We start from the raw sequence: 21,442 nt of genomic DNA on the forward strand, positions 1-21,442 counted from the left end.
GAATCCAAGAGTTGTTTCGTGTTTGGGGGTGGGAAAAAAACCCTCATTGCCTGGAGGCTGGTGACGCATCCTCCGGACCCGCCCCAGCATTCTGCTCCGACCCCCCGCGGGGCCTGCCGGGCTTTGCCCACTGAGTGCCCGGTGTGGGGCTGGGGCTGTGGTCGGCTGTGGCCTCCACCTGCAGTGGGCTGGGGGGGAGCACCCCAGGCAGGCTGGGCCTGGGGCAGCACAGGACTTGCTCAGGGAGCCGGGGGGTGGGCTCCCCTGCAGGGTCCTCAGGCTGTCGTCTGCTGAGGAACCCGCCGCACGCTGGGTGTGGCTCCCAGTCACCCCCCAAGTTGACGGTGAGTGTGCGCTAATTGCTGGACCTTTCCAGCCCCCACTTCCCAAGTGGGACGAGGCTACTTTGGGGAGAAGAAAGCAGGAAATGCGTGAAAGCCTTTCGGGACCGCCACAGGCGCCACTGAGCTGGTGAGCTTGTTGGGAAGCGGTCGGCACCATCTTCCTGGCTTCTGCCCCCACACCCCCGCCCTGAGCCAGGGGTAGGACACCTGTGAGCAGGCTGGTCCCCAGCAGTGGGGGCAGAGCTGAGGCCAGGTCGCCAGGCTTCGAGGGGAGGGCTGCCCTCCAGCAGGACACTTCCAGTCCTGGGTCTTGCCGTCCTCCAGGTGGTCAGGGAGGAGCTGGGAGCGGGAGGCAGGTCGGGGGCCGCTCAGGAGCACGGGCGAGTCTGTGGAGCACCAGGTCCTGGGACTCGGACCAGGGCAGCCCCAGGGACACTCCTGCAGGCCGTGTTCCAGGCCGTGGTGGCAGTGGGGTGTCGGGGTCACTGCAGGGTGGTCTTGGAACCCTCCCAGCAGGGAGGGGGCACGGGAAAGTGAGGCCTGGCTACCTGCTTTCAGGGCAGACCCCAAGGCCAGGCCCAGGCCGAAGGAGAATGGTGACACAGGCGTAACAGAGCAGTGACAGGCAGTGCTGCCCCTTGTCGGGAGGCGCCCCTGGGTGGGGGGGCTGGGCAGGGCGGCTCTGATGTGGCCCTCCCTGAGTGGAGAGGTGGGGGCAGGGAGCCCTGAGGTGGGTGGCGGGGCAGCAGGTGCAAATGCAGGCAGGCGATGACGCCACCGGACTAGGTCTATTTCCTGGAGCTTGGAGGCTGGGCCTTCTCCTCCGACCTCGACCCCTGGGCCAGCCCCCACCTCACGGCCTTGGAGAGGACTTATCCACAGGAGCCACTGCGGGAAGGGCCGCAGGTCCAGGATTTCAGTGGCCTGTCCAGCATGGCTCATTCACAAACCCGAGAAAACCCTGTGACCGTGCTCTGGCCTCGGCCTCTGTGAGGCAACCCCGCGGCCACGGGCAGGACTGCACCCCTCGCTCCGCCCCGACCCCCGGCCGCCCCCAGCCCGAGAGGGTTTCCAAGCAAACTGAGGGCAAGTTTAATCCACGGCGGGCAGGGGGTGTGTGTACGTGCACCCTTTACACCCCCACAGCTTTGCCGGAAGAGCCAAAGAGAAGCCCAGCCTTTCTGCTCATTAATGGGGTGGTCTCTCCCTCTCTCTCTCTCTGCTTGGCAGGGGCGGGGCCCCATCGTCCCCAGGGCCGCAGTGGTGGGTTTGGGCCCTGGGCCCCCCAGGAGAACGGCTTCATCAAGGTTGAGGGGTCTCAGCAGGCAGGCCCCAGCTGGGGAGTTCTGTCCTTGGGGGCCCCACCTGAGGCTTAGGCCAGGATCAAAGACAGCTTCATGCCCCCTCTCCCCAGGGCCACCTGGGGCTGACCTCAGTCCTGTCCAGCCTGCTGGCCCCACGCCAGGGCCACGAGGACCCAGCTTTGGGGATCAGGACGCCGCTGCAGTGAGGGGTCCTGGGCCTCCCTGGACAGTCGCTCCAGGCCAGTGGGACTCCCTTCGCTCTGCTTCCCAGGGCTGGCTGGCCACCGCGGAGCCACCCACCCTGGGGCTGGGAGTGTGGGAGGGCGGGGTGACCACCCCATGCTTTGGGGGACAGTGACAAGGGGGCCCTGTGTCTGGGCCTGGCGAGCGTGGGGTCAGTGGAGCCGGCAGCCCGAGGCCGCCTCCCTGCGGATCCTGGCCTTCAGCCGCTTCAGGCCGCTGTGCTCGGGGTCGAGCAGGAGCCCACCCTCAGCCGCCGCCCAGGCCTCGGCGTACCGCTGGCCCTGCAGGCAGCGCTGCCCCTGGCGCAGCAGTGCCTGGGCGGCGGGGGCCCGGCCTGGCTGCGCCCACAGGCTGTGTTGGGCCGGGGTGGGCGCCAGCCTGAGGGCCTGGGAGAAGGCCCCGGCGGCCCCAGCCTCGTCCCCCAGGCTTAGGAGCAGGCGGCCCCTGGAGCACAAGTCCTCTGCCCTCATCGGGAGGTCACCACCCCCTGCATCCTCCCGGAGCACGAGGTCCAGGTCTCTGAGTGCCCGGCCGAACTCCTGCAGCTCCGCCAGGCAGGTGGCCCGCAGGCGCAGGTGGCAGGCACTGCCGCCACCGGCCAGGACAGCCAGCGAGCAGTAGCCCAGCGCCCGCCGGGGCTGCCCTGCGGTCAGGAGGCTGCGGGCTTCCTGGACGGCGGCCTGCGGAGGGGGCAGAGGAAGGGAGCGCAGGTCAGCCCGGAATGTCACAGCCCCTCCCTGGCCCTGCACAACCTGCTTCTGGCTTCTGCGGAGGAGCTGCCCGAACGCTCTGGGCTGGGGGCACCTCCACCCGGCCTGCTCTGAGTGTCTGCCCGGCCCACCTCCCCACTGCCACCCCACCGGGGCGCGCACGTCACACCAGGCAGGCCTCGGTGGAACTCGCGGACATGGTGGTAGAGGTCCTGGGCCTGCAACCCTGCTGGCCCGGAAATTGTGCATGCCCCTGGGGGTCCTCCTCACTCCCCTCTCCCTCCCTGACCTGCTGCTGTTCTCACCTGGGCACCCTCTTCCCTGCGCTCCCCTCCTGAGCCCCCTGCCCTGCAGGCCCCTTTAATGGGCCTCCCCCACTGCCCACCCTCCCGGGGAAGCCCGGCTGCCCCTGGGGACAGTGGCAGGCACTGCATCTGCCCAGCCCGGTCCTTGCACCCCTCCGCGGCCCGACTCGTGTCAGGAAGCACGAGTGGGCTTCTCGCTATGGCCCTGCAGAGCGGGGACCCCCACAGGTGGGGACAGGCTGCCCCCGCGAGCCCCGGGGCCTCGTCGGCTGCCTGCCCTCCGGACTCACTGTCCCTCCCTGAGCGTGGCCGCAGCCCGGCCTGCCCCTGGGTAACTCGGCCCGTGGGTAACTCCGCCGGCCTCCTAGGGATCCTGCCTGCCCCCGTGGCCCCCACCGGAGAATAAAGCACATCAGGAGCCCCCCTGAACCGCCGTCCCGCCCGCCCTTTTCTCGATGCGGTCTGGTTGTTGTGCCGACGCCCCCTCCGCGCCCTGTCCCCAGGGGAGGCACGGGGCGCCCCGACACTCGGCGGGGACGCTTGTCGGGGAGCACAAACGCCGGGTTGGGACGCAGACGTGAGCGCCTGGCTGGGGGAGGGAGGCCTGGCTGGGGCAATGTCCGTGGCGTCGCTGCTAGGGCGCCTCCCCGCCAGACCCACAGCGCCCAGCTCGCCCTAAGCCGCGCGACGCTAGCCCGCGGCCCCGCCTCTCCGGGCCGGGCCGCTACGGGGGCGCAGCGCCCTCCCGACAGGCTCCGCGCGGCCCCCGCTCAGGGGAGGTCCCACCAGCCTTGCGCAGGCGCAGTACCGCCACCGGAAGCGGGGCGCGACCACTTCCGACTCCTTTCCCGGAAGGCTTCAGTCATTGGACAACTCGCGGGTTGCTCCTCCCCTACCCCCAGCGGCTGAAGTCGGCCTCCAGCGCGCCCCGCGCAGCCCCTCTCTGCCAAGAGACGTCCCTCTCGGCGTTCTTGGTGCGCGTGACACCGGCTCACTCTGGCTCCCTCGGCCCCCGGTGGCAGCGCCCCCCCGCAGGACCCATTGCCCTTTGCGTGTAGCCAACTCTGTTAAGCCAACCCCCGTTGAAACACCTAGAGCTGTGTCTCCCCCCTGCAGACCCTGCGTGCTGGGGCCCACGAGAGCCCTGGATGCTGCAGGCCACACGGGCGCGAACCCCGCGTCCTCCGACCCCAAAGCATGCTCTGCCCTTGGGCTCCCTCCCTCCCTGCATGGGCTCAATTCAGCCGCGCCGGGGAGCGCAGTGTTGGTGCCCATCCTGCGCCCCAGGCCAGGGGAGGGGCCGCGGTGGTCAGACTGGACCAGGACACGCTGCCCTCGGCGCGGGCCCCCCAGCTCCCGCGAGATGGCTCCAGGAGAGCTTAGGCCGAAAGCTTCTCCCACCCCAGCCCCCACGCCCCATCAGCTGCACCCTGAGCTCTGCCCTCCGTTCAGGCCGGGCCTTGGCCTGTCTCTCCCCACCATGGCTTCGCCTCCAGCGCGCCCGCCCTCGGTGCGCCACGGCCCTGTCCTAGGGCCTCTGCAGCTCGGACACTCTCTGCAGTGAACCTCTGCTGTCTCCCCTGAGATTTGAGGGTCGCGGGGCGGGGCTGTGGCTCCACCCAGCACCTGCTGGAAGGTGCTCCGGCCTTCTTGTCAGATCAAGAGTGGAATGACAAAATCAGCTTGCAGAAGAGGCGGTGAGCCCGGCCTGACGTCCCTTTGAAGGCCCCTCTGGGCTCCGCACCTGCCCTCTCACTGGGAGGGACCCATCTCTCCTGGCCTGCCCTTGGGGTGGGGCGGGCTTCCTGCAGGAGCAAGGTGCTCCCGGCTGGCTCTGCCTGGCTCTGAGGGGGGGTCCCCTCCCTCTCCCCTACTCAAGACACTTGCTCCTCATGCAGAGAAGCCAGAAAATTTGGGGAGTGGTCAGGGCTGGAGAGGGCGAGCCTGGGTGCCCCCTGCTCACACACCCACCCAGCCCACCGCCACCTGGAATCAGCACCCAGGGGATGCAAAGCAGCCCAAGTCCCTGGGGTGCTGGGGAGGGCTGGCATGGGGCTCCCAGGGGGGCACAGGCACCTGGGCCAGGCTCTGCCGCTCCGAGGCCTCCAGGAGACGCAGCAGGAAGCCGAGGTCCTCAGCGTCCGTCTCCGCCAGGCACTGCAGGTCCCGGGAAGCAACTGGCACGTCTCCCTTCTTGAGCCGGAGCAGGCCGCGCCGGGCCCGGGCCGCCTCCGATGGCGGGTTGGGGTGTGGGGCTTCTTGTAGGCGGGCTCCAGCCTCCTCGTAGTGGCCTGTCGGGGATCCGGGAAGGGCAGTCAGGGTGGCTCTGCGGCAGGGATGCAAAGAAGTGGTACTCAGCGGCCACGGCACCAGGGAGCCTGCCACAACCTGTCCCGCTCCGTGCTGGCTTGGGGAGCAGTGGGCCGACAGAGGGGCTGGGCGCCGGGAGGAAAGCCAGGAGCAGAGGGGCCTGGTGACACCACGCTGGTCACGTGGACTTGCCTGCTACCAGCAGCCCCGTCTCGGGGTGGGGGGGTGTCACCGGAGTCCATGACCCCCAGGCCGAGCAGCATGGCTCTGAGCCCCTCACCGTGGTCATCACACGGCTCTGCTCTTTCCTGGGCGGCCTGGGGAGCAGGACAGGAGGGGACAGGAGCCGGGGAGGCCTGGGTCCGGGCACCTCTGAGGACTGGAAGGTGAGGACGGCAGGCAGGGGACATACAGGCCACACAGAGACCTTCCCTTTCAAGTACGTGCGGATGCACGTTCAGACCGTTTCAGGAGCGGCTGGCGTTTGGGCGCCTGTGGGTGTAAGGCGGCCCCACCTGCTCAGGGCCTGGGCCCCGGGGGTACCCGGTCCTCTGGGGCTACCGTGGAGGCCTGAGAAATGGGCCGCAGGAAGCCCCATTTCTCCCCCCTGCGGGCAAAGCCACACAGGTGCCCGGGAGCTGCAGACGTGCCGAGCACACCAGGCCCACTCGGGGACTGGGTCCCAGGAACGGGATTCAGGTGGACGGGACCGTGGAAGCCCCCGAGTCTAGGGTCTCTCTCCTGTTTTACAGAACAGACTCCGGGGCTGGGGGAGCTGGGACGGACACCGGTGCCCACGCCGGGCTGCTGCGCACCCATCGCGGTGAGCACGTCCACCAGCAGGAGGTGCCCCCTCAGCTGCCCCGCCTCAATTCGGATCAGGGCCTCCCCCACGGCGAGGAGGCCCTGCGCGTCGCTGTCACCGATGGGGGCCCCGGCGTCCAGCCGCTGGCTCAGGAGGTCCCGGCAGCGGGACGACAGGCCCCGGGCGATGAGGGCCTGGGCCTCTGGCTTCAGGGAGCGGATCTCGGGGACCCCCGTGCGCGCGTCCAGCTGCAGGGCCAAGAGGGCGTCGTCCACAGCCTCCTGCAAGGGCAGAGCGCAGAGTGGGTGGCGGAAGGGGTCCCAGGGGGCGCTTGTCCTCCCAGGGGACACTGGGAGGGGTGGGCAGTCCAGTCCCTTCTCTCTCGCAGCTGGGGTGGGTGGGTATCAGCCAGAATGAGGTGCTCCTGGCCGGGTCCCATTTCGGCTTAATGGGCTTGTCTCCGCAAAGCACGTTGCTTGCCAGGCACAGGCAGGGGTGTCCAGGGCCTGGGCTCTGACCCCAGGTGTGCCCAGGCTGGGACACACGCGGGGCTGCTAGCACCCTTGGGGGAAGCGGATGCCCTGAAGGGCAGGAGCAGGAGCCGCCCGAGGTGCCCCCGCGCCGTTTCCCTGGCTCCCCAGGGCTGCAGCCCTGCAGCGAGTGCGAGAGCCCGGCGGGCAGGCTGCCTCCGCGCCGCTCTCTCGCCCAGCGGAGCTGCAGGCGGACGGCCAAGTGCAGTCGCTTGCCAGTGACCTTGCTCTTGGCTGAGAAGTGGCTTGTCGCTGGGCTGTGGCTGCCTCTGGGCATGTCTCCTCCGAGATAAACACCTGCTCCCGGCCCCTGGCGGAGGACCCCTCCCGCCCGGCCCTGCCCTGGCCCCGGCACACTGATGATCCGGAGCCACAGGCCCTGTGTGGACAGGGCAGGGTGGCAGCCAGGGGAGCTCGTGATTTTCAGCTGAGGGCCCCATGGGAGCCCTGAGGGTTGGCACGTGTCCCTGTGCCGACGGAGGCTGGGAGGCCCAGGACCCCTCAGGTGACAGGGAGGGACTCTGAAACTGGGGCTGTGAAGGGTGTTCTCACGGTTAGGACGGCCTGACCCCCTGCTCCCTCTCTTCTTGGGGGTCGAGAAGGAAGGCGGCACCCCCCCAGAGCACCCCCCTGCTCTGCCCGCCCTGGGCGGGCCGGTACCTGCCGCCGGTCCAGGGCCAGGTGCAGGAGCGCACGGCCACACAGGGCCCGCACGTTCCCGGGCTCGGCCCGCAGCAGGGAGTCGAGGTCGAACAGGGCCGTCTTCCTCTGGCCCAGGAACCCGTAGCACCGGGCTCGGGCGAGCAGGGACTCACTGGCCTGGCCCCCTGGGGGGGAGGGAGGGCTGGGTCAGGACCGAGCGCCGACCTCGGGCGGGCACAGCGCATCTGTCTGCATCCAGTGTGGACGGCGCCCCTCCTGGTGCCCCGTGGGGGAGAGAGACCCAGAGGGTGTGCCAGCTGCGGGGCCCCCTCACGGAGCTCACAGACCCCTGGGCACCAAGACAGCGAGCAGCAGCGGCGGCGCCTGGGGGGGCCGGTGGGCAGCAGAAGGGGCTTCGAGAGAAGGGGCGTGTCCCCTGCAGCCGCGTCTGAGGGGAGGGGCCGGGAGCAGGAAGGGCCCCCGGGGTGGGCATGGAGCGGCCACGAGCGTGAAGGTGCCAGGAGGGTGGGGAGGGGCCCCCCGAATCCTGGGCACAGGAGTCCGATCCCCAAAGAGGCCGCCACCACCGTGCTGCTGCTTCCACACGTGTGTCCAGTGACAGGCACGGAAAACGCCGTTCCGGGTCCTGCAGGACACGCGGGGTGTGTCCCCTTCCCAGCTAACGTGCGTGGGGTGTGAACTCACACCGGCGGCCACCCCCGGCTGTCCAAGAACCAGCGCACCTAACCCTCGCTCCCAACCCACTCGGGAGCCCCCATCACCCCCCTCGGAGGGGAGGCGCCCCGAAAGTGCACAGCCTGAAGTCTGCTGGCATCCTGATCCCAAGTCTGGGCCAAGTCCCGGGCACCCCAGGAGCTCACTGTGCCCCCTTGGGCGTGCACCTCCCCTTGTCACCCTGCGGGCCCCTGGCCGGCACCCTGTCCGGTGAGGCCGGTGGGTTGGCTGGGAGAGCGGGGAGGCCGGGCGCACACTCGGGGAGACACGCCCACCGCTTCCAGGGGGGGCTTGCGGAAGCTGAGCCCTAACCTCCCGGGCTGGGCCGGGGGGAGGTGAGCAAAGCCGGCAGAGGAGCCTCAGCTGGCCCCCCCGCCCTCAGGGCCCGGGTGTGCTGAGGCCCCCGCAGGCTCCTCTCCTGGGCTTCAGCCAGGGCCTCAGTGCAAAACGCCCCCCCCCCACCCCCGGGCGCACGGCCCTGGGACCCTCGAACCAAAGGCGGGCTTGGGCACCCTTGGCCCCACCCCTGGCTGGGCAGAGGCTCCCGGTGCTGCACGCCCCCGGCACAGGACGGGGGACCCGTGGGCGGGCGGGCAGGCAGCCCCCACCTGCAGCGAAGATGGCCAGAGAGAGGTAGGCGATGGCCTCCCGGGTGTGAGCCTCGCCCTCGGCCCCGCCTGGCTGCGCCCGCAGGATGGCCAGGGCCCGAGCGTGGCAGTGGCCCCGCAGCAGCTGCCGGTCCTCCGGGCGGAAGACGTCCAGGGTGGGCTGGAGACAGGTCGTGTCCCCGGACTGGACGACCTTCTTCACCAGCTGCAGGGGGCAGGGGGGTCACGGCAGTTCCTCCCCGCACCCCAGTCCTTTCCACCCCTCTGTTCCAGGCCTGGCTCACGGGGGCGTGGCCAAGGAGGGCACAGCCCACAGGGGGCTGGGCTGGGGGGGGTGTGTTCTGCAGGAAAGTGGGAGGCGTGGCCCACAAGGGGCGTGGCTCAGACTGGGAGAGGAGGGCCTGTCTCCAGTGTGGAGCCCGGGAAAGCTGGGGGTCCGGGGGTGTGGGCGCCCTTTAGGGCTGCTCCTCTCCCTTGTGTTGGGGGGGCGGTTTGGGGTGTCCCAGTGTTCCTGATCTGCACCCCGTCCTCTGTACATGGGAGACAGGAGCAAAAGTCCTGGGACCAATGCCTGTGCAGGAGCAAGACACCCGACAGACATGACCCTGGAGCTCAGAGCAGCTCCACTCCAGAGAGGTCCGATGGCGCTCCTGCTGGCTGCCCGCTGGGGACACGGGTCCGAAACCACCCTTCCTTCCCCCTCGCATCGCCCGGGGCAGGGGGGCCAGACACCCGAGGTCAGAGTGGAGGGAGGATGCCCACAGGCCGCACAGCCGCTGCCCCAAGCCCCGAGTTCTCCCCTGGACGGTAACCTTCTGACCACGTCCTAGCAGGAAGCTCCTGCGACACCCAGAGGAGGTGGAACTCTGCTTTTCCTGAGAGCAGGGCACTCTCAGAGGGAGACGAGCAGGGCCTGAGGCCCGGGGGGCCCTCCCTTGTCCCCCCACCAGCTGTCCCAGGGCAGGGTCCCGTCAAAGCCGGGTTACGAGGTCACTCGGGAGATTTGGGGCGAAGCTCCACCTGCATCGGACTCTTGGCCGCTTTTCCTCACGACACGACACAGCAAATGTGGGAGACCTACTGCGTGCGGGAGGCCTGCTGGGGCCTGCTGGGGCCACCTCCTGCAGCCAGCTCCTGCGCCGACCCGCAGGACCAGGGCACGGGTGCGCGGCCCGGGGCCGGGACCAGCTGGGCCTGCTGCCGAGTCCAGGCTGTGGGTGCAGAGCCGGGGCCCCGCCCTCACCTGGTGGGCGTCGTAGGAGAAGCCCCTCCGCAGCTGCAGCAGGGCCAGCCGCGCCAGCACGGGGGCCGCCGGGGGCCTCCGGGACAGGACCACCAGCAGCACCTTGTGGGCGTCGTCCGGGCGGCCCAGGCGGTACAGGGCGTCGGCCGCCAGCAGGCGCGAAGCCTCGTCCTCTGCGTCCAGCTCCATCAGGAGCGCGGCCAGCTGGTGCACGCCCTGGGCGTTCCTGCCGAGAGAGCAGCCGGCGGAGCGGGGGCCCCTTCCCCACGCCCCTCCCCCGCTCCCCATCCCGGTGGGCCGGCTCCGGGCCAGTCCCGGCCCACGCTCCTGGGCCAGGGTGCTGCCTTCCCGCCGAGATGCGGGGGCCGGGGCGCTGCTGGAAGGACCCTCAGCCCTCCCCCATCCGCCCGCCACCCTGTGGGGCAGGCGTCTCGGGGAGGGCAGGATGGAGGCTGCGTGTGGACCCCAGCCGACCCTGCCTGACTCTCCGTTTCTGCAAAAACAAGGTGGCAAAGGTGTGCGCCAGCGGGCTCGGGGGTGCGTGTTAGGCAGAGAGCTAGGAGACAAACGGGGTGCCCTCCCAGTGCCCCCAGAAAGGGAGGCGGACTGCCCCTGGGGGAAGGGGTGGGCAGCCTGGCATGTGAAGACCCCCAGAGAGAGCGAGCGAATGTACAGGGGCTCCCACGAGAAAATGCCTCCCCACCAGCAGATCACAGGGATGCAAATCAGGCAGCCGGGGCAGCGGAGGAAGTGTGTGCGAGTGTGAGTGTGCGCGCGCGTGTGGTGACATCAAACACAGCCCCTGGAGGCCCCGCGCGGGGCCTGTAGCTCAGAGCAGCCGCGGAGCCGCCGCAGGGCTGGCGGAAAGTTTGCAGAGGAAACCGCGGGCTGGGCGTGGGCCCGGACGGGCGGGCGGGCAGCTCTCAAATTCCGGGGCCTCCCGGGGCCACATTCGCTGACCCAGGCGCGCCCCCTCGGCCTCCGGGGTAAGGGCAGACCTCGGGGGCGACGGGACACCACTAGGGGGCGTGACAGCGAAGGGCAGAGCTGCGGGGCCACGGTGTGGTCCGGGGCCACGGGGACACGAGGCCCGGCTGGCGGCACAGGACACGTGTGCAGTCCACCGAGGGGGGAGCCCAGCGGTCCGAGCAGCACACTCAGCACACGTCCCTTTGCGAACCAGGTTCACCCGCGCACCGAGAGCCAGCTAGCGGGTGCCTGACGGTGGGGTGATGGGTAGCTTTTACTTTCCCGTTTCCGCGCTCGAGTTCCTAATTTCCTCTGAGTCAGCCCTTAGTGCGTCGTCACAGGTAAGGACTGAGCTCTGGGCCCGGCGCTAAATCCGCCACCGATGACTCAGAGAAACCACCCGCTGCTCCCTGCCTCGGCTCACGCATCCGCAAGACCCAGGACACACACCTGGCCACCGCGCAGGAGCCCAGAGCGACGCAGCCCAGGACAGCGCACGCACGCGGGGGTAGTGTTTACCCTTCTGGCGCCGCCGCCATCGCCGGGCTGTCCGCGTCCGCCGCCCGCCTCCGGCGGCCCTGCGCGCCCGCGGGCCCCGGGCCGGGCCTCCGCTGCAGCATCCTGCGGCCCTCTTCCCGCAGCACGGTCAGCAGCAGCCCGCGCTGGTTCCAGGGCACGTAGGCCTTGGCGACGAGCAGGGCCTCGTCAGGCCGCAAGCGGCAGGCGGTGACGTAGTCCAGCGCGCCCAGGAACGCGCTGCCCGCCAGCACGCGCAGCAGCCCGCGGCCGCACAGTGCACGCACACAGCCGCCCGGGTGCGGCGGCCCTTGCTCCACCACCTCCTGGAAGTCCTCCCGGGCACACCGCGCGTCGCCGGTGTGTAGCGCGCAGAAGCCTCGAAGCGCCAGCAGAGGCGCGCGGTCCCCGGCGAGTTCGCTGGCACGATCTTTGGGGCGCGTGGGCCGCAGCAGGCGCTCGCACAGCGCCCGGGCGCCCGCCGCATCCCCGGCCAGCAGCAGGCACTCGGCCAGGCGGGCTCCCAGTGCCGGGCGCGTCCCGGGCGGCGCCACGCGCAGCAGCACACGCAGAGCGCGGGTCACCGGGGCCAGCAGCTCGCGGTCCGAGTCCTCGCGGAGCTCGGGGCGGCTCCGCACGGCCTCCTGGAAGTGGGCAAACCCCACATCCGCCACTTCCTGCGCCTGGACCCTCACGCGCTCCCGGTCCTCTGCGGAGAGCACGGCCTCGAACTGCCTCCGCGCCCCCGACGGGCTCTCGCGGAAGGCCTCGTGCAGGTCGCGAAGCAGGTCCTGGGCCCCGCTGTCCAGGAAGAAGGCGGCAGCGGCGCGGGTGACCAGCAGGGCAGCCAGGCGCTCACCTGGGGCAGAGAACAGAGGACCTGTGGGGCTGGGTGCTGCTGGGGTGCCCGCGGTAGCGCCCTAGCCCTCCGGCGCTTTGGACCTTCCAAAGCGCATCTCCCAGGACTTGGCGGCCCCAGGAGGAGCCGGGCAGGAGGCCGGGAGCTGGTTGGTGCTGGAGCAGCATGGGAAGCAGGCAGGACAGCGCGTGTGTGTTTGGGGGTGGGGGTGGGGCAGCTGCCCTGGAGGCCCCCACAGCCCTGTCCTCTCAGTTTGGGTCCAGTGCCGGTCTCCGGCTCTGCCAGCATGGAGATTTAGTTACAACACCTCCTCCCCAGCCCCCAGCCCCCGGCCTTTTAGTCATAAACCCGAGGGCCGAGCTCCTCCTCCCCCCACCAGCCCCAGGCCAGAGCCGAGGCCCCACGGGGTGACCTGCGGGGGGCGGCCGACAGTGAGATCCCCCGTCTGTTCCTCTCTGGGCTGCGTGGGGACCCCACGCTTCCCTCTCCAAAGCAGAGACCTCGAGGTCCAGCCCAGGGAAGGCAGGGCCGCTGGCCAGACAGGGGCACTCGGGCCACCTCCTGTGCCCCCGTTTCCTCTTCTGCTCTGAAATGGGGCGCTCGCTCCTGCGCCCGCAGCCGCACCCGCTGGACGACTCCGTGCTGTCCCCGGCACGAGGCCCCGCACACTCCCCTTCTGTGAGTCCTCGTGGGTGAGCTCAGCGGCCTCTGCCGCCCCCAACAGGCCGCGGAGTGTTGCATTTGCTGCTGTGCTTTTCCACTCCGGAGTTTCTTCAGAGTTCCCACTACTTGCTGAGACTCCCCGTCTGCTCATTCATGACGACCACGTTTTCCTTCGGTCCTCGCGTGTATCATGCACAGTTCCTTCAAGGTCCTCCGTGTGCCGACTCCGGCCCGCGGATCATCTCGAGGTCGGTCTCCGGCGACTTTCTCTCCGGACTGTGGCTCACATCTCCTTTTCCCCGTTCTTGGCCCGTCTGCACTTCTTACAACTGCACCCCAGACGCCGGGCTGATGCCTGGCAGAGCCCGGGCCCAGCTGCATGCCTCTGAGGAGAGCAGAACGTGGCTTCAGCAGGCGGGCGAGGGGGCAGAGTCACGCCGGCAGCTGGGGCGTCCGTGAGGTGCTTGTGGTCAGTCTCCAGCTTCTGCATTTTCAACCCCCCGGTCCCTCCCTGGTCTGCACAGCTCGGTGGTCAGCTGAGGACGGAAGTGGGTTCAACTTTGGGTTTCACCCCGACCGTGGCTTCCTCCTCTCTAGGACTTTCCCTTCTACCTTGCCAGCCCCTCCCCCCAGCCCTGCACCCTGAGCTGGGACACCCTGAGCTGGGGCAGCGCACGCCGGTGAAGCTGCCGTGTCCTGCTTCACATGCGTGGACCCCGGAGTGAGGGGTTCCCTCAGCAAAAAGCTGCAGACATGGGAACCTCACCTCCGCAGCCCCCGAGGGTCCAAGGCCGACGTCCGGTTCCTGGCTGCATTGGCTCGCCGGCCCGTGCCTGCGCACGGCTGCCTGTAGGTTCTGTCCCGACCTCATCACCGCCGTCTGCGGGCACCCGGTCTGGTCCGGCTGCTCGGCACGGCGGCTGCACCCAGCCTCCTCTGGGGTCAGGCCTGCAGGTGTTGGCCGTCTGGGGGGACGTGACATGCTCCGCCCGTGTTGGTTTGGTTTTCATTTCCCTGATTGCTGGTGAGGCTCGTGTGTTTAAAAATAGGTCCCCTCCCAGTCTGGTGGGGAGCAGGGGTATCTCGCTTTCATTTGCATTTGTATCGTTACTAGGATGTTGGAGGTTTCCCGCACGGTCGTTAGCCATCTGTACTTGCTCTGCAGGGCCATCCGTGGGCCCCAAGGGTTACTGTTTGCCTGTTGCCACGCAGGGATTCTTCAAATACTCCGGTTATGAATTTCTTGCCCATTGTATACTTTGCAAATATTCTTTCTTTGTTGTGGCTTGTCCTTTCATTTTCTGTAGTTATGGGCCAAACAGAAGGCTAAGATTTTTAATTGCATCACATGCCTCAAATTTCCCTTCCTTCTTTCTACTTTTCTTTTGTGTGTTAATGAGCCCAGCTGCTCACAGAGGTCCCGTGGCTATTTTCTTCCACTTTCATTCCCGCAAACCTCAGCTGCCGACACGGTCCCTGTGGACACCCCTTTTCTGCGCGGTTTGAAGTGGGGTATCGGCCCCCGGCCACTGAACCAAGGTCCTCCCCTCTCCCTGCAGGTCTGCGGTGCCCACGCTCGCATATCAACTTCCCGGTGGCTCTGCTTCTGGCAGTTTGTTTTCTTGGCCCTTCTGGCTCCCCCTTGAGTCTGCACTGGTCAGTGCAGCTCTGCACCAACTGGTAGAGCACACCCTTGCAGCACCGCCTTCTGCTCCGTCTCCTCCCCCTCTCCGTCCCCCCTTCCCCCTCTCCTCCCCTCCTCCCCCTCTCCTTCCCCCTTCCCCCTCCCCTCCCCTCCTCCCCCTCTCCTTCCCCCTTCGCCCCTCTCTCCTCCCCTCCCCTCCCCTCTCCTTCCCCCCTCCCCCCCTCCTTCTTCATCTTGTCTGTTACTGGTCCTTTGCTTTTCTATTATACTATCAAGTCTTTCTGACCATAGACATCTAATATCTCTCTACCTATATAATTATTTTTTATTGTCTTTTAGTAAAGTTTTACAATTTTCTTCATAAAAATCATTTGATTCTGAAATCAATTATTCTCTATTGCTAGAGTAAATGGTAGGTATTTAACCAACACAATTTGTAGTTCTTGCTGGTGTCTATAAATGTAAGTGCTTTTTGTATAGGCTGTTAAATTCTGTTCCTGTATTTGATACATTTTTATTGTTTCTCTTGGGGTTTCTATAAAGCTACTTACGTTGTGTGGAATAATAACTTTGTTCCTTCTTTTCTGTCATTACCTGTTTTTCTCCCTTCTTATCTTATTGCATTGGCCAGCATCTCCAGCATAATGAGGGATAAATGGGAGAGCAGGCAGCCACCTCATTCTTGGTTTTTAATGGAAGGCTTCTAAAATATCACCATTAAGTATTATGTTTTTGGTAGTTTTTTTCAAAGTTATTTTAACCTGGCTGGCATAGCTCAGTGGATTGAGTGCGGGCTGCGAACCAAAGCGTCGCAGGTTCGATTCCCAGTCAGGGCACCTGCCTGGGTTGCAGGCCATGGCCCCCAGTAACTGCACACTGATGTTTCTCTCTCTCTCTCTCTTTCTCCCTCCCTTCCCTCTCTAAAAAAAATAATAAATAAATCTTTAAAAAAGTTACTTTAAAAAGATTTTATTAGAGAGATGGGAAGGGAGAGACAAACATCAATGTGTGGGTGCCTCTCACACACCCCCAACTGGGGGTCCGACCCACAACCCAGGCATGTGCCCTGACTGGGGATCAAACCGGCGACCCTTTGGTTCACAGGCTGGTGCTCAATCCACTGAGCCACACCAGCCAGGGCTAAGTACAAATTCTTAACGAACAGTAGCTGTGGGCAATGGGCAGTACCGGGAAGTCACAGTGGAAGGGCACGCATGCGGCTCCCGCACCAGCGTGTTTTCGACACCGATGGCCTTTCTGTGTGGTTGTTAATGCAGAACGCTGAGCCCACGGGGGGTGGCTGCCCGGGGGCTCTGGGAGGGTAAGTGCTCGGGAAACCGAGGCGCACGTGGGCTCACGGGCCGCGAGACTTGAGCTGAAGCTCCTCGGACTCTGCATCTCGTCCCGCGTGTCCGCTTTCGGAGAGGGGCAGTGCGCTTCCCACACACAGGGAGGGTGTCCGGGGTTTCTGAGGGCTTTCGCTTGGCAGCCTAAGGCTCGAATGCGTTTGTTATGGGAATCGACATTCGTAAGAGGCGTGTGACGGGAAGCTTCTTTGTTTCCGTTGTGAGCCACACTTGTGCTGCTGGTGGTGACAGGGGACTCCCTGTGGCACAGATGACTCAGGTCCAGGGGACGCCGTAACCCCCAGGGGAGGGGCTCCTGCCCAGGTCAGAGCCGGGTCAGGACAGACAGGCTTCCGGGCAGCCTCCCCTCTTGGGGGGCGGGGCACTGTTTTTTTTTTTTCTTTAGCACACTTGTCTGAGGCTGCAGCTCTTTGGGGGGCTCTGGACTTCTGCAGGGTCTCTACTGGTCAGTAAAGTGGAAGACCCCCACCCCGGGAGTCACACCGAGTGCCCCCTACCTCCTGCCGTGGCACTGGCCCCTGCTCAGCAGTGACAGCACACTGCTTTTTGGGCAGGGAGGGTCCCTGCTCTTCCACGAGCTCAGGATTCTTTGTGGTTCTGCCGAGCGTTTTTATTTTATACCTTTTACAGTGGGAGGCTTTTAGGGTGTCCGGCCCAGCATATTTCCAAAAACAACCTGCCCACTCACTTTTCTGTCCTCTCCGGGCCCCTCCTGCACTGGGGCACCCCCTCCCCCCAAGGCTCACGGCACAGACACCCCTGTCCGGGCCTCAGGGACCCCCAGAGGTGGCTCCCGCACACGGCACCGCTCTGTGTCCTGCCGATGCCCCCGCCAGCGCCCTGCGGGCTCCCGAGTTCCCTCCTCCTTCCTGCCCCCCATCCCCTTTGCTGGGCCCTCTTCTGGGGGGCAGTGTGACAGGCGGTGAGGAGCACCCAGGGGGCCAGATTCCAGCCCACCGTGATCACCCCGTGTGGCCTCGGCAGCCGCGTGGGCCCCGGGGGTGCGGCCGCTCCCGCTCCGAGGGCCGCTGAGGAGACTCCACGAGAACGCGGCGTGTCCAGCCCCCGGCAGGGGCTCTGCCCGCTGCTCGTGGGTGGCGAGCGGCCCCTCACCCTCACGCCCGCACCTGGGAGCGTCCCGCTGTCCCGCGCCCTCCGTCTAGACGCCTGACTCTAAGCATCTTCTTCTCTGAGCGGACGGTTCCGTACCCCTTCCTCAGACCGGGCGTCCTCTCGGCGCCAGGCCCGCGTGCCCGGCGGCCCAATAACATCCACCCGCCCGGCGCAAGGGCCCTCCCTCGGAGCGCCTGCGGGGGGCACCGTTTCAAGGGTGTGGTGTGCACATTTCTTCTTCTTCCTCTTCTTCCTCTTCTTCTTCTTCTTCTTCCTCTTCCTCTTCCTCTTCTTCTTCTTCTCCTTCTCCTTCTCCTCCTCCTTCTCCTTCTCTTTCTTCTTCTTTCTCTCCCTCTCTCTCCCTTTTTAAAACCCAAAATGCGTTGATTGGGGTGGTTCCCCACTCATCCTGACTTGGGGTGCTTTCAGCGCTGCTTCCTTTTGAAGGGGCACCCCTCGGTCAGCCTGCGGCTGGCTCCTCCTGTGGGTGACGGAGGACAAGGGTGCGGCCGGCACACGAGTCCGGCACCCGTGCAGGGCGAGTTTACGGCATCCGGGGCACTTCCCGTCCCCGAGGCCCGGACTGGGGTTCGTGTCCCCTCCTCTCCTCTCCTGCGGAGGGACGCAGGGGGTGCTTTGAGAGAGGCACGGTGCCGTGGGGAGGGCGTCACTGCTGGAAAGCTCTCTCTCTTTCTCTCTCATTCTTTTTACACACACAAGTCCTTGCTTTACTAACCCCGCCAGCAGACCCCGCGGGGTCACCGCCGAGGGTCACCTCTGGGGCGCCGACTCTGTTCCTGACGCCTGCTCTGCCCGCGGGGCCGGGGGGCGTGCACGCCGGAGCCTGGGCTCGTTTTCCCTCGCGTGGCCCCAGGACGTGACAAAGCCAGCGGCCTGGCCGCCACCCGGCGGGGTTCTGACTCAGAACACGGAGAGGATGTCTGGTGGGGCCCGCAGGTTGGGGCGAGTTCCCCCGCGTTTCCGTCCCGGGCACCACTGCCTCCCCGGGCTGGGCGACGTCGGCCCCCCTTCGTTTATGCTGGGGTCGCCCGTGGCCACGAACTCCCCCGCCGAACCGTCACTGTGTCACCCCCGATGGGGACGGCCCTCCGGCAGGTGGGGAGGACAAACGTGTGATGCACCTTTCATGGAACCCCCACAGCCAGGCGGAGGGGTGGGCGTGGCCGAGGAGAGGCGGCTGGAGAGGCCCCTCAGCTGGGACCGGCTCCCAGTGTCCGAGGCAGGCTGGGGTGTGGCTCCGGGGGGCTCTGGGCGCCCACCCGGCTAGCTGCCCCAGCCCCAGGACCAGGACCCGGCACAGGGGCCGGGCAGGAGCAGCGCCTCACACGGGGTGTGTGCGTGTGAGCCCCGGCACCCCCGTCTCCCCGCCTGCCGCTCCCCTGCGCTCTGCATCCCAGCTGCTAGAGGTGAACCCTCAGAACCCTTCCTGACCTTCCCCCAAACCCCGTCCCCGTCTCGGCCCTTAAATCCCACCCCAGTCTCACTGTTTCTGGTCCAGTGACGGAGCCTCAGGCCCGCCGTTGGGCTCCAGCGCTTCCCCCTCAGCCCTCCACCGCGTCTCTCCTTCCCGCCTCCCGGCCCGGCCCTCCGGGCCCCCTCCTGGTCGCCCAGGAGGCTGGGTTCTCCCCTGGCTCCCGGGGCACCTGCCGCCCCCAGCAGCTGGGGGAGACTGTGCACAGGGAGCTCGGAGCACCTCACACTGCGGTTTCAGCCCCCACCCCCACCCCCCATCCCCAGCTCTCGCTCCTCTGAGGGTAAACTCGGAGGGTGTTCCCGGTCAGGAGGACTTAGCCACGGCTCCGGTCTCCGGGGCCTCCGGTCACCCGCCACCCCTCCTGCCACCCCAGCTCCATTCAACGCCACGGACATGCCAGGCTCTTTCTCCTCCAGCCTCCCGGCACTTTCGGTGTCTGCTGTCTGAATCCTCGTCACAGCTGAAACAACACCTCCTCCCAGAAGCCCTCCCTGACTGTCTGGCTAGAGGCACGCCTTGCGTGTCACATTTCCCAAAGCACTTGTTTTGTTTGCGTCCTTTCTCGGGGGCTCTGTCCGGGCAGGGCTTGTCCTCCTGGTCCCCGCGGTGTCCCCGGCCTCAGCACGGCCCCCCGTCCCCACCACAGGCAAGACCTAACTGTGCCGTCAGGGGCGGCTGGAGCGACTTTCCCCCTGACCTGACCCCCGGGAGACGCGGCCCGCACCCCTACCTTGGGGTCCGCCGCCGGTGGGGTCGGACTCGAGGGCCCGGCTGCACGCCGCCTGGCAGTCTTCATACCGGCCGCTGCGGAGCAGAGCTTCGGGGGACAGGGCGCTGCCCCAGCAGCCCCCGGGGTCCAGGGCCGCTAGGAGCCTCTGGCAGTCGGAGTCCCGCTGCCAGGCGCTGCCCCTGGCCGGCCGGCTCCCCGAGATGTGGCCCTGCAGGACGCCGACCAGCGCGGGGAGGTAGGGCTGCTGGTGGGCCAGGACGAAGGCCACCGTGCGCTCGGGCCTGGAGGCGAAGGCCTGAAGGTAGTCGGCCAGGCCGGCGTCCACCTGCTCCCCGGACAGGACCCAGGCCAGGGCGCGGGTCAGCCGCAGCTCCAGGGCCTGCTGGGAGTGCGCGTCCAGCAGGGCGCCGCACCGCCGCACCACCTCCCCGTGGCACCCGTGGGCCAGCAGCCCGGCCAGGGGGTGCAGGACGGCGGCCGGGTGGTCCGGGCACAGGGTGGCCAGGAAGGCGGAGGCCAGGGTCCCCGTCAGGGACACCACGGCCATGCCGTCCCAGTGGATGGCCGGGATCTGGCTGTCCCCTCGGCACCAGGCCTCCAGGGTGGCCACCACGGGCGCCCCCCGAGCCTCGGCCAGGGCGGCTCGGACGCTGCGCACGGCGGAGGGGGCGTGGCAGCTGAAGGCAGCCAGGTAGAAGGCGGTGGCCAGCGGCGGCTCCCCCAGGGCCAGGTGCCGGTCGCCCTCCCGGCAGAGGCAGGCCACGAGCTCCTGGGCCGACATCACGCCCGTGCCGCCGACGGGCCCACGTCCGGTCCGCACGGGCACCTGCGGCGGGGTGGGGCGGGGAGCGTGGTCAGGGCTTGGACCGCGGGCAGCCCCTCGGCCCTGCAGCCCCCCGGCCCTGCAGCCCCCAGCCCTGCTTCGGAGCAGCCCCTGGCCCCGCCCCACTGAGACCCCTGTGCCAGCGTGGAGCCCGGTTGAGGGAGAGCAGGGTGTGCACTCAGCTGTGAGGGTGAGTGTGCTCGGTGGGCGGTCTCCCTGGGCTGGGGGTGTTGACCCGGCTCTGCCTGGCCAGGCTCCCAGCCCACCTTAGCCTCTGGGCCTCAGCCCCCTCCTCTGCAGAGCCGGACGGGCCGCTGCCCAGCAGCTGACACGCTCCACAGGATGCCCGGACCACCCCCTGCCCCTGGCGGCACAGCCCCTCAGGAAGGCGGAACCCCCGGACCCCCTGATCAACTGGGGTCACACAAGCATCCCCTGGCCTTGTCAGCACTGACCCCACAGACCTGCCCAGCCTTGGGGCCACACCCCCGCCCCACTGCCTCACCTGTGCAGTGTGGGCGGGAGCGGGTGCTGGGTCGCTGAGGGGCACCTGCAGGCTCTTGGGTGGTGGCGAGGAGCCACGTGCCCAGGCCGGGTTGGTTCTGAGCTGGGGGACCAGCCCTGTCGTGCCCTCTGCCCTCCCACACCCCGAAGAAGTAGCTCCCGCGCCAACAGCCCCGCCCCTCGCATCTCCCAAAGTGCCCGCGGACCAGCCCGCACCCCGCCAGCGCTGACAGCCAGACTCCCGCACGAGCACACGGGCTCACGTGCTCACACACGCACATACTCACACGTGCACGCACAGGGTCGCTGGCTTGCACAGGGCGCACAGGGAGGGCAAAGGCTCACGCGCCCCAAGCTGGCTGGTGGTGGGCGGAGCAGGGGCGGGCGCGTCCCTCTAGAGGGTCCGCGGGCTGGGCTCCCAGGTGCTGCCTGCGCGGCGGGCTGCGGTGGCCGGTGCGTTTCCCTGGAGAGCGTCAACACCCGCCACCCGCGGCTCAGCGGCGCCCCCAGCGGCCGGGCGCCCCGGCCGGCCCCACCTTTCGGCCCGCCCCAGCCGGCCCTCGGCCCCGCCCCCTGGCCGGCTCCCCGGCTCCCCGGCTCCCCAGCCTCAGCGCGGGGCGGGTCCAGGCTCCGCGCAGCTTTGGAACCGATTTGGGGGGCTCAGAGTGCGGGGGCCACTGGACGCCAGGGTGGGGCTGACTGCGCTGTAGGGCGCCCCCTCTCCCCACACCCTCGCTGTCCTCACCGAGGACGAAGTAGCAGGGGGGCGGGTGGGGTTCGCCTGGGCCTCTGCTGCCCCCGGAGCTCCGCCGGGCTGCTCAGGGCGCTTTCTGCCGGCCTCCTGAAGGCTGCTGCCAGGGGGAGCGCCCCCAGGCCGCCGGCCACCCGCGTTACTCGGGTCTTCCCAGCCGCGCTGCGCCCTCCCCACAGGCTCCCCCCCTCCCCGCTCCGGGAGGGCAGGCCGCACCCCCTGCCTTTC

At 67.8% G+C, this 21,442-nt stretch overlaps 1 protein-coding gene across 1 annotated transcript; it reads right to left on the minus strand.

Annotated features, from left to right (window-relative positions):
• Positions 1–1,006: 1,006 nt before the first annotated feature.
• On the minus strand, positions 1,007–20,908 carry TTC34 (tetratricopeptide repeat domain 34). Its single transcript, XM_028512570.2, has 9 exons — positions 20,751–20,908; positions 19,137–19,962; positions 11,268–12,123; positions 9,780–10,005; positions 8,537–8,741; positions 7,212–7,378; positions 6,032–6,302; positions 4,983–5,197; positions 1,007–2,571 (listed from the first exon to the last, which is right to left on the minus strand). The coding sequence occupies exons 2-9, from the start codon at positions 19,915–19,917 to the stop codon at positions 2,044–2,046; spliced, it is 3,249 nt and encodes a 1,082-aa protein (XP_028368371.1). The 5' UTR covers positions 19,918–19,962; positions 20,751–20,908; the 3' UTR covers positions 1,007–2,043.
• Positions 20,909–21,442: the final 534 nt, after the last annotated feature.

The sequence above is a fragment of the Phyllostomus discolor genome, chromosome 5, assembly GCF_004126475.2.
Source record: "Phyllostomus discolor isolate MPI-MPIP mPhyDis1 chromosome 5, mPhyDis1.pri.v3, whole genome shotgun sequence".
Taxonomy (NCBI): domain Eukaryota; kingdom Metazoa; phylum Chordata; class Mammalia; order Chiroptera; family Phyllostomidae; genus Phyllostomus; species Phyllostomus discolor.